Genomic DNA, 12,872 nt, shown 5'->3' with positions numbered 1-12,872 from the left:
ATCGAATCCGGGCTCCAACCCTTAGCACCCACACAGAAACACCTGGCTGTGTAACCTTGATCAAGTTACTTAACCCCAATTGCTTAAAAAAAAAACCAATAATGGCCTTACTCATTCCTACCCAGAGAGATCCTAAAAATCAACAGAATTTTCACCTGTTCCCTCTGGCCACCTTACAGTCTTCCCAAATTCTTTCTTACCTTGTTTCACTTTTCATACTACTCTCTATTGAGACACATAAGACAGTCAGGAGGAAATGCAGCATTTTCTCCAAGGTCAGGACTTTGGTCATTAATTACAAACAACTCAATCCCCCATCCCCTGCCCCAATTCCCTCAGAGAAATTACAAACGTTCACTAGGTCCTAGAAAGAAAAAAAAAATGAAATAATTCGAGTGATGATGGTGAGTGAGTCCTGTAACCCAGCCTCTTCTCTCAAGGCCGGTCATCATCATTTGATATCATTTGATAAGAATTTGCTCAGTGAAAATCTTTATGCCTTGTTCATTCAAAATACAACAAATTGAAAACAGAACATGAATTACTAATAGAAAATGAACAAAAACTAGCCGTGTGACCTTGGGCAAGTCACTTAACACCAATTGCCCTCTAAAAAAAAAAAAGAAAATGAAGCACAGTTCTTCTTTAAGAAATGAAGAGGTACCTTGTTAGCAGGAGGTCAGCCACTGCTTTGGGTTAAACAAAGTACCAGCATCCACTTATGAGGTTTGTCTGGAATTCAGAGACCACTTTACTATCAACGACCTGGGAATTTTCCTCCATGATGCACAGATGTTGATAAGGAGTGCTGTAGGTAGCTCTCAGCATTAATTCCCGAGGGCATCAAACACCCCAGCAGAGAGAGTGACCTTTCCTCCTAGCCTGTGAACAAGGATGGACCCTCCTTTCTGACCAAAGGAAAGTCAAGGTCAAAGGAGATGGAGATTCTTGCACTGTGCATCTCAGAACTTTATGTTGCCTGAAGGAGATTTTTAGACAATACTAAGAGGAAAGAAGAGGTTTTCAGCACTGGTGTTATAAAGATCTTCAGTTTATATAGTGCTGCACACTTTTCAAAAACACCCCTCTGGATCAGTTTTTATTATCCTCATTTGACATTCAGAAACTGAAAATAGAGAAGTGACTAGTACAGATTCACACAGTTAATTAATGACAGAGTGATTAGTGACTAATTAGTGACTAGAACATGGGTCTAGTGACAGACCCGATAGTGGCCTGTACTTCATAAACATGTAACTTTCTGACTCTTAAAGAAGTGTCATATTTTGTCACCTTCATTCTCCTCTTAGAACAAAGGGCAATCATCTCTTAAGGCTAGACCTCAGCTGGGGAGACTGGAAGTATGCCCTATTTTCTTCCTGCTACCCCCTCCCCACCAGCCTGCAGCTGCTGTTGCTTCCTCTGGTTTAGAAAATGCTTAGTAACCACAGTATTCTAAGCAGCCTACATTTTATTAAGGAAGAAAATTGTTTTTCTTCTAAATTGAGCTTTTTTAGTAAAGGAAGGATTTAGACTCTGCTGCAGCCCTCGATGCTTCATTATGGAATAGATATGACCCCAGTTCTCAAAGGCTGCTTTTCCACCCAGCAGGGCCCCAGCGCTGACAAGTTCTAAAGTATTTGTGTCTAGCCCTGTTGAAATACTTTGTTTCCGTCATACAAGGACCAACTTAGCTAAGTTCAGACTCATGACCAAGTTGGTTTAAAAAAAAATTGTTTTTTAAATTCCTTGGCCTTTTATTCTAACATTGTATTAAAACAACAACCCTGACAGCACTGGTGCACACACAAGGGCACCCAAGGCAGAGGATGAGTAGGCCCTTCTTCCTGTTCCCAGTCTCCTTCCCTTTGTCCCATGGTCCCCAACCAGGGCAATTTAGGCTGAGAATGTCAGTCCCCTCTGTGGTTCTGAATCCTCGGACTCTCTGGTGCCCAGAGATTATCTGTTGACTTTAGAGATTATCTGGTCCAACTTCCTCATTTCAGAGAAAAAGATGGAGGCTTTTTATGAATCAAGTCATAGCTCATCGAGGTAAACTCCCTTAGTTTCTTGTCTTGTCTGAGAAATGAAACTTCCCTTGATATCAATTTTTTAATGTATTGCTATTTTATTTTTATATCAACTTGACTTCCAAATTTATTCATCCTCTCCCTCCCTTATCAATTGAGTCATCCCTTGTAACAAAGAATTTTTTTTAATTGGGGGCGGGGGATTGGTGCATACTTAAGCAAAACTAACTAGCCCACCAACCCAACCTGACAGTATATGCAGTTCTCCACACTGGTAGTGCCCCATATCTACAAAGAAGGGAGGGAGATACATTTTGTTATCTCCTCGTAGAGCCCCAGATTGGTCATTATAATTAGACAGTATTCAGTTTCAGGGATATTTTTGTTCTTTCTATTGACATTTTGGGAATCACTGTATATTTTGTTTCCTGGTTCTGCTTACTTTAGTTCAAATAAGTCTTGATACTGATGTTTGCCTAAACCCAGAGAATCTCTCAGTACTTTTGAAAGCCCTAACATTTCTATAACCTGATGCTGTGTGTGTGTGTGTGTGTGGTGTCGCATTGTGTTTTTAAGGTTCGGCAGAAAGAACATCCTCTTTGGGACTATGGCTGTGCAGACAGGCTTCAGCTTCCTGCAGATCTTCTCCATCAACTGGGAGATGTTCACTGTGCTGTTTGTCATTGTGGGCATGGGACAGATCTCCAACTATGTAGTGGCCTTCATATTAGGTAGGCTGATCCTGGAGAGATGGCTAGAAGGGTCACATGTTTCTCTTCTCCCTTCTTCCCCTTTTATATCCTCCTTGGCTCTCCTTGCTCAATTCTTCCCAATAGTTTCCACAAAGGGTAAGGCAAGAAGATAAAAATGTAGAGTCTCAAACCTCTAAAAGCTAGAAGAAAGATTCCTCCTGATAAAATGGGCTGCAGATGTTCCACTCAACAGATAAGAACTCTCTGTCATTCACATGTTCTGTAGAACTGTAGCTTAAAAGTTTAGCTCAAATATATATTTCGTGGTTTTTTTGTTTTCTGTTTTTTTTTTTTAAAGCAATCAGGGTTAAGTAACTTGCTCAAGGTTACACGGCCAGTTATTTCTGGGTGGGTGCTAAGTGTCTGAGCCCAGGATTCGATCCCCAGGTCATCCCAACAGTGGAGCCAGTGCTCTTACTCACTGAGCCACCTGGCTGCCCCAAACATATATTTTGTTATCAGCAATGGAAGCTGCAGAGAGAATTTTTTGTTCCAAACATAGAAAGTAGAAGAGGTCAGGGGAAGAAAAAGGCTTTATTTCGAGGATAAATGAGGTCCCATTATCAATAACACAGTTTATTATGTTGAACTTGGACAGGCCACAGATCAAATGACATCTCTGAATCATCATTGTAACACAAAGTCGAGCCTGCTAAAAGTTAGTGGGTTGGGACCACTAATATTAGTTCTATTCTTCCACACCAATCTTAAAGTAATCCTGCTACTTTTTTAAAAAATGCAAATTCTTAAATTTGAATACATCATGGGATGTATTCAAATACTATGAATTCATAAGCTCAGCTGGGAGTCCAAGGTATTTATGTCTTCTTGTTAAGAGGCAAAGAAAGTGCCTGAGGGACTCATGGAGCCACCTGGTGTCATTCCTAAACCTAGGTATTTCTAACCTCCTCTTCCTCATCACACAGTTCTTAAATGCCAGAGATAGAGCCACTCCTCCAGGAAAGAGTCCAGTGGAAAAACTGATGCTGCCTGAGCCATCAGCCTCTTCTGTAGTCTCTCCCTTGATCTCCTGTAGGTAGATTTGGGATGACTAAGTGAGGGAAAGGAAGCATTCTATACTATTAGAAGAGGAGCTGGGTAAGGCTGTTAAAACCCTATGTTAAAGCCCAAAGATCCAAAGCAGCTATTTGCTTCAGTTCTTCCACATAGAAAGGCAGTCTTTTGCATTACTAAAGTTTAGTCAATTTTTCTAGAGGGTTAATTTTGTCAAAGTATGGCTCAAACATTGAGCTATTAAAATGCTATTCATTAACTTTTCTCTACTGTATTAAACCTATTATCCTTCATCACTGGGCACCTTATTAATTCTTAATTTTATTGCCATCTTTTTCATATGACCTTCATTTTCAAGCATACCTCTCCTTTACCATATCTAGAGAATAAAAAAGAAAGGTTGAAGAGGGATGGGAAAGGAAGCAATGCAACAAAAATTCCCAATGTATCAACAGAGTCTGAATAAGTATATGCAGTGTCCTACCACAAATTCCCCATCATGGCAAAGAAGGAAGAGAAATGTATTTTCTCATTTCTTCTCTGGGGCCAAACTTGGTTTTTATAATTACACAAGTTTTAAATCCAAAGTTTTTTAAAATTTGTTTTATTTTATTTATTTTTATTATTATAATTTATTTAATTACATTGCTGTATTATAGTCACCAGATGCTTTTAACATTATCTTTTATTAAAATTGTTGTTCAGGGAGAAGGACTTCTTAGTTTTAGAAATATATTTTCCCCATCTCAGGATTGTCCACTGGGTTTTAAGTCATACAAGAGCCTTTAATCAGCTTCCACTTACAGGGAAAAAGTTCTGACTCACAAAAAGAAAATATTACAAGTCAATAAATTTGAGCTTGGACAGAATGATTGATCTTGAACATTAACCCTCCCTCCTCCCAGAGATCTTTAAACCTGAACGACTCTTGTCTGATATGTTTTCTTTGAAATGAACATATTTACAATCTCTGTTTAGTGACCAACCAGATGTCACGATCAAATTCCATTCCTTCAATCATTGATGAAGTGGCTGGAGGTCCAGGAACTGAAAAGGTTCATGGGTCATAGTGCCAGAAAAGAAGCAAGGAAGAGAGAAAGTGGGACAGATGACAGATATTAGGTGTGTACTGAAGGGGAGTGTCTGACCCTAAGAGAGTTCAGTGGTACTAAACATACTTTCTTCTCTCTCTGATCATCTAGACAGATATTCTCTTCTTTAGGGACTAACAGACATAAGTAGATTTTGCCCAAGAGCTAAAGCAGTCACAGGTGGGGTTACTGCAGGGTCACAATAGACCACTCTCTCCTAGCACCAGCAGGCCAGGAAACAATACTGAGCTGGTTCTGTAGCTTGGAACAGTCATTTACAACTTTCAGGTCTACAGATAAAGTACTTTCCAACAATCACTGCAAAAAATATTAAATAAAATCTCAGTAAGTTCATAGGACAGCAATTTTAATTTTGGATGAAACTTTGTGGAGGGGCATTTTAAAAATAATTACTCTACATCAGAAACAAAAACCTAGATATGCTCCAATGCTGCAGGAGAGCCCATAGACCACTTAGAGGATTTGCTTTTGTCAGGCTATACTTTCCTTAGGATTTGGTAGGCATAATTAAGTCCAAGGTGATAGGTTTGATTCCCACATAGCTCAGTGGACTTCGTTCTGTTCCCAGGCTATAGATGAGCATTAAACTTAATAATTCCCCTTTCTCTAGTTCCAAAGTCCCCCATAATTCTGAGCAGACATCTCACAAACATGTGCCATTGAACATAAGGAAGGCTGTTTGAAATAGTGTGAATGTCTCAAGTCACCCTGAAGCCATTGCTGGGGATCCAGACAAGAGGGGAGGTCTTAACAAAAGGGGGTCAAGAATGTCATTTTTGTATGTAGAAGCCAAGGCACTGCTGTTACTAGAGCCTAAGTCACATCAAGCTGGAGATGAAGAGCAAAAATATCATATCATAGTCAGAATCCTCCAAAAAAGGCAGGGTTGGAGAAAAGTATTCACTGAATATTCTTCCTAGTAGACCATTGGGGCAATTGCACTGTCTTCATTGTACCCTTTTTAAGAAGAGAATAGGCTTCTGAAGTGATCCCACCTCTTTTACCACACGAGAAATACCTGCAATTACTAATCTCTCCAGTTATTTTGAAAATTCCTGTGGTAAAAGAAGTTCAGTAGAGAAATAACATCTTCCCAGGTCTGGATAGTCATCAAAATATCAAGGACTCTTACACACAACCAAGCATGTAAAGAAGGAACAGAAGACACCATTCAGTCTAGGCTCCTGCCTCCAGGAATTACTTCATGTTGGTCAACCCCCAAACTGTCCAAGAGCAGTGGGTGTCTTCTAGCAGTGACTGGCCCTTCCATGCACCTTTAGTGAGCTCTTCTGGGTTGGGATATCCTTGTGCTTCCCTTGCCATTGGGTTAGCCTGTTTCTTTTTCTTCCATGGAGGAATAGGATGAGAAACCACCATAGACCTCCCTTCTCCACCACTACGCCAAAGCTTTCCTCAGAAGTCTTATCTCCTCCCTTTCATCACTTTGGCAGCTCTTTATCCAAGTCCTATCAAATCCCTATCCTCCTTAGGTCTACTTGCTTACTTCATTCCTTTATCAATTCATTCTGCAAGCAAGTCTCAGGCACCTGTTTTATGTCAGGCATTGGACTAGGCACTGGGTTTACAAAGACATCAATGAAACAGTCCCTTCTCTCACAGAACTGACATTATGTTATAGGCAACATCAGAAAGACATACAAGTGAATACGGACTATATGCAAAATTGATGGAGAGTAATTTGGGGAGGAGATACAATCAATGGAGAGATTAGTAAAGGCCTTTATAGGAGGAGGTGGTGTTTAAGCTGAGTTTTGAAGAATGCAAGGGATTTTTCCTAACTACTGTTGTTCAGTCATTTCTAACTCTTAGTGACCTCATGTGGGGTTTTCTTTGCAAAGGCGCTGGAGTGGTTTGTCATTTCCTTCTCCGGGTCATTTTATAAATGAGGAAACTGAGGCAAATAGATTTAAGTGACTTGCCCAGGGTCACAGAGCTACTACGGCCAGATTTTAACTCAGGAGGATGAGTCTTCCTGACATTAGGCCTGGCACTCTATCCACTGTGCCACTTAACTGCCCACTCTTTGTTTACAATTGTCTTTATAGACAATTAATTTATAGGGATGCTGATGATGCCAGCCTCATGATTGACCTTTGTGTCACTATATTCCCTCTGGTAACACCAATGGAATGCCATTTTTGTACATAGAAGCCAAGGCATTGCTGTTACTAGAGCCTAAGTCATGTCAGCCTGGAGGATCACAATGGAAACCCCACCTTGGAGTAAGGTCCCTTAGGCTACTGTGTATCTTTCTAGCTGTGGATAAGACTGTGGGCTGAAATGTAGTAAGAAGTCTTTCTGAATCCCAGCTAGATAGCCTGTCACTTATCCTCTTATTGATGTTAACGGTCATTAGAAAAGGACATTTTAGGAATATATTAACACAGAACAGAAACTTTGCCTGGGGTTATATGGCCTGTATTTCATATTTTTTTAATTCTATGTTGTTTTGAGGGACTCTTTGGCTTATTACTATGGACTAAGTCTAAATTTGGCTTGATCCAGCAGGTTCAAGGTTTTGTTTGTTTGTTTAAAATACAGTATGCACTTCGGAACCAAAAAGAAAATGGTAGCCAAGGAGGCAGTAGCAGAAATGAGGAGGGAGAGCATTCTAGGCATGGGGGACAGCCAGGGAAAGTTCTGGGAGTCCAGAGATGGTGTATCTTGTTCATGGAACAGCAAGAAGACCAGTATTACTGGATCAGAGAGCATGTGGCAGGCAATAAGGTGTAAAAAGACTGGAAAGGTAGGAATGGGCTAGATTTATAAAGGCCTTTGAATGTCAAACAGAAGATTTTATATTTGAATCTGAAGGCAATTGGGAGCATTAGAGTTTACTGAGTAAGGGGATGACACAGTCAGGTCTGTGCTTTAGGAAAGTCACTTTGGTGGCTAAATAGAGGATATATTGGGGTGCGGAGAGACTTGAGGTAGGAGGGCCTACCAGCAGGTTATTGCCATAATTCAGGTTTGAGGTGATGAGGGCCTGTACCAGAGTAGTGACAATGTCAGAGGAGAAAAGGGGCCTTGTCCAAGAGATGTGGCAAAGGGGAAATCGACAGGCCTTGGCAACAGATTGGATATGGGGGATAGTGCTAGTGAATAGTAGAAGATGCCACCTAGGTCTCACCAAGGGACTGTGGGCATGGGGTTACTCTCAAAAGAAATGAGAAGATAGGAGTTTGGTTTTGAAGATGCCGAGTTTAAGATGTCTACTCACCATCTGGTTCAAAATGTCCAAAAGGCAGTTGAAGATACAAGACTAGAGAAGTTGGGGCTGGATTTGAGAATCAGCAGCATAGAGAAGCTAACAGATAAGTTTCTGAAATCCAATCATAAAGAGCCACATTGAGTTTCTACATTCCCAGGTAACTTTTATTAGGTCAATTTCAAGTGCCTGTGATTTTGTGGGTGTGGGAACTCCCTCCACTGAAAGATCACAGTCTACTTATAACTTATTATCTGAGAAAGACTAAATCACTTGTCCAGGGTCACACATCTAGGAAGGGTCATAGTCAGGGTTTGTACCCAGGTCTTTCTCTCTCTAAGCTTTTCTACTGTGCCAGACCACCTCCCTAATTTATTTGTTAATTATCTGAAAATATTCTTAGCCTGAGGTCAAAGAACCAAATTTACTCTAACTGGTGGTGTTGTTTAGTAACTCCATATGGGGTTTTCTTAGCAAAGGTACTGGAGTGGTTTGCCATTTCCTTCTCCAGTAGATTAAGGCAAACAGAGGTTAAGTGGCTTGCCCAGGGTCACACAGCTAGTAAGCATCAGAAGCCAGATTTGAACTGAGATCTTCCTGACTCCAGGCCCATCAGCCTATCTACTGAACCAGCTAGCTGTCCCTTACTGAGGTCAGTAAAAGTAAAAAGAAGAGTAAGGCTAGAAGAGAGGACACAGAAATTGTGTGTATTTTTATTCTAGTGTTGTTTCCGGTCAAGATTTAGCAAACTCAGACCTTCACTTTTGTTACTGTCACCATTACATTTATGAGTCAATACTGAGTGTACTGCCGCTCTAAAGACAGATTATTTTGGATAATGATCTATTACCTAAGGGGGAAAAAAACAGCTATGAGAAATGTTACAAGGAGATGATTAATAGTCTGGGAGAGAGGCACCACATTTCTACTCTGAATGAAAAGAGAAAAAGACACAGTGAGACCTGAGAGCCTGGCTGGTCACAGCTTCCTTGGGCACTCAGTGGTAGCAGAAAGATCCAGGTCAACAGCTCTTGCAGGTCTAAGACATTGAGATGTTTCCTCAGACTAGTGAGTGCAGTTGCCTTTGGGTGCCATATTGCCATGGAACTGCTTTAGGGCTAATAATAATGGCTTGGGCTAATACCCCATTTAAATATCACTTTAAAGTTTTCAAAATGCTTCACTTATATTATCTCATTTGATCCTCACAACAGCCCTGGGAGATAGATGCAAATATTCTCCCCATTTTACAGATGAGGAAACTGAGGCTGAGAGAGGTTAAGTGACTCAGGATCATACAGTTAAGTAAATGTCTGAAACAGGATTTGAACTCAGGCTTTCCAATGCAAGTACAGAACTCTATCCACTGCACTACCTGACCATCTCTATGGTAGAGGCCTCTCAGCCTTGCTGTAATTCCAGGATTAATCAGTTTGTGGTGGCCTCCAATATATTCAGTTCCAAATATCTTGGTAAATAGAGAAGCCAAGATTTTTGGAACTGTGTATATTGGGAATATATTGGAATATATAAATATATTCTGTACTTACTACCTATGTGACCCTGGTCAAGTAATTTTCCCACTGTTGGCTTCATCTGTAAAATTCTAGGGCTAAACGTCTAAAAGGTCCCTGTCAGCTCTAAATCTATGATCCTACAATTCCTCTATATATCCTTTATGTTGAGCCTTGAAGGAGAGAGAAGCCCACTTTGCATATTTATAAATTTATCAGGTAAAATCAGCCTGAACACAGGCTGCATTTGGGTTAATGATAAGTGGGGTGGAGTACTCAGCAACAGACTGCTGCTTTTTTTACTATCTTGGATCTTGATTCCCAGTCTCCAAGCAGCATGAACTGCTTCAAACTGTTAAGAGGCTGCTAACAACTTTTGTAGATTACTGGAGTCTTCTACTAACAAGGCTATAACGTTCTTGTTCCATGAACTCGACTGAAAACCTCCTTATTCTATGCCCTATCATTAATCTGGGATTTTTTTAATGGGTCTTCAAGTATGGAATAGAGGGTGAGTGAGTGGTGAAGACTTTGGAAAATTAGCTCTGTTTCCCATCCCGGGAAACCCCAGATCTATTACCTCATCAACCCAAATGCTCAAGTTCAGCAGCTATTGGCACTCCTTAGGTCTAAATGTTGTGCAACAATGACTCCTAGTGTTACTTAAAAAAAAAAAAATCATTTCAGAGCTTGAGTAATTTTGCATTTTGTTTGACTCAATGATGCAGCCTCATTAACCATTCTTTAAGAGCTGGAATTCAGTTCCTATATCTGACACCTTTGTGACCCTGGGCAAGTCACACTCTCTCTGTTTGCAGATTGCAGAGAGGGGGCCAGCATCCACTGGTAAAGAGAGTCTCCTTATTCAGGAGTTCTCCATTCCAAAGGAACCACAAGTTCTTTAGGCCCTAGTTCTTTATTTAACTAAATTTAACAAAGGCTGAGGGTTCTGTGTGGCCTTCAGTCCTTAGCCAAGTGTGTTCAGATTCTTGTAAAGGGTCATCAGAGAACCTGGAGTTATATTTGGACCCTTGGCCAATACTACTCATAAGAGTCTCTCACTGAATACCTGGAGTATAATAAAAGGAGATTGGTCAGCATGGGGAAGGGAAGGGGAAGCAAAGAAATCATTATTGATATACTATGTATATAATAATATATACTGATAACCACAATTATATATCATAATGTAATTATATGTATTTATAGATTATTATTTATATTATATGCAATATAAAATACATCTACTTGTATATATTACAAATATAAAGTATATTATAATAATCATTTATAATTCTATAATAACATTTATATACTATGTATATAATAACATATACTGATGATAATTTATAATTATATATCATAATATAATTATATTTATTTACATATACTGATAACCATACCATATATCATATAAATTATATATATTTATATTGTATGTAATATAAATATATATTTATATCATGATATAATTCTATTATAATAATTATTTCTAATTACATAATTTATATACTACTATGTGCCAAGTACTGTGTTAAACTCTTTTTAAAAATATATGTATATATATTACTATATATGCATATGTGTGTAGCTATAAATGCAACACATATATCAGTCACCTTATTTGATCCTCATAACACTCTAGCAATATAAGGGTTATTATTATCCACATTTTACAAGGAAACCGAGGCAGGGGTTAAGTGACTTGTCCAGAGTCACAGAGCTAGGACATGTCTGAAGTCATATTTGAACTCATTTCTTCCTGACACCAAGTTGGCACTCTATCCACCGGGTCACTCAGTTGCCCTAGGAATAGGGAGGAGATTCAACAATGTGCTTATAAGGATTCTTTAAAGGGCATTGGTGATGTTTAGACCTGAAACAAAAAGGGGTTACTTCAGGAGGATGTGATCCTGTCTTCAAATATTTGAAGGAATGTCAAATGAAAAAAGCATCAGACGTTCTCCTTGGCAAAAGAAGACATTTAATGATTTATTCATGGTCATACAGGGAGCAAATGGTATAATCTTCATCTCTAAAGGCATATCTCTACTAGATTGTCATTATAATGCTGTTGTGGGGAGGGAATTAATGAGGTACTTAGAAAGCGTTTAAAAATATTATACCTACTAACTGTAGGAATATTTCGGGGAGTAAATTTGTTTTCATGGGTCTGTGGGTCTGAATTAGGCAGATGTGGTTGCTTTTTAAAAATGCTTTTTCTCTAGTGGCAATTTCATGGAATCTAAGAAATCTTAGGATTCAAAGGGGATCTGCACAGTCCAACCTCCCAACCTCATTCAAGAATTCCCTCTATAAATCCTTGACAATTGCCAACTCATCTTTGCTAGCTCATTTTCAGTGAATAGGGTGCTTACCTTTTGAAAAGGCAATCTATATCAGCTTTCACCTTCAGAAGGTAAGCAGTGCTCCAGGACCCCATCTCAGGCTTTCTTGGGAATAGAGATGATGCTCACATGGAAGAGGATGGGCTTCATCAAGGTATTTGAAGGCAGCATCCAAGTATTAGGAATGGAGCAAATATGATGACAGTTCCTAGCCCTGACCTTAGCACTAAATTCTACAAAATGGCCTGACTCTGGGAACCAAGACATGAAATTCTCCTGGGAATGTTCTAGGTCCTTCCCAAAAGAGATTCTTTCTAAATATTTTGAATTTTTTCCTAGAATTTCCAACTCTAGAAAAATCTCTAGAGATAAAAGATCCAGACTGGTATGCTCAGAGATGATTTGGAGTAAGAACATCCTTTGGGCACAACAAGACAAAACTCCCTTTCCTAAAAGATTTCAGAAGCATGATGGAAATATATAAACCAAGAAGCTACCTGTGAGCCACAGCAAGCAGGGGCAAGCAAAGACCCCAACTGGGGAGTCAGGCCACCCCCACGCTATTGTTCTGTTTACAAATAGCTGACCTATCATTGAATATAGCCTGAAGCTATATTACATATGCTGCAAAGATTATGTGTTTCAATTCTCCTGTCTTAATAAATGTTCTACTATAAGCGCACATCCTTCAGAAGGTGGTAAAAAATGTTTCCTAATAGTAGCTAACTTTTATATAGCACATACTATGTGCAGGGCACCATGCTAAGCACTCTGCAACTATTATCCTATTTGATCCTCATAACAACCCTGGGAAGCGGGTGCCATTTGTAGTGCGAATGTAAATTTTAAAGATCTTCCCTGCCCCTAGGCTGA

At 39.5% G+C, this 12,872-nt stretch overlaps 1 protein-coding gene across 2 annotated transcripts in view; it reads left to right on the top strand.

The window, feature by feature from the left end:
* Nucleotides 1–12,872, top strand: part of LOC138173780 (solute carrier family 22 member 4-like) — an 84,389-nt gene that overhangs the window by 40,407 nt on the left and 31,110 nt on the right. For both annotated transcript variants that reach the window (XM_069103866.1, XM_069103867.1), the window contains exon 3: nt 2,607–2,761. In XM_069103866.1, the coding sequence (XP_068959967.1) occupies nt 2,607–2,761 (155 nt within the window). The remainder of the gene's footprint in view (nt 1–2,606; nt 2,762–12,872) is intronic.

This window comes from Petaurus breviceps, unplaced genomic scaffold, assembly GCF_028583685.1.
Source record: "Petaurus breviceps papuanus isolate PSGF00001 unplaced genomic scaffold, PetGlider_PUasm1.0 64, whole genome shotgun sequence".
Classification (NCBI taxonomy): Eukaryota; Metazoa; Chordata; class Mammalia; order Diprotodontia; family Petauridae; genus Petaurus; species Petaurus breviceps.
The sequence above is the reverse complement of the archived record's forward strand: the minus strand, read 5'-3'. Positions and strand labels throughout refer to the sequence as shown.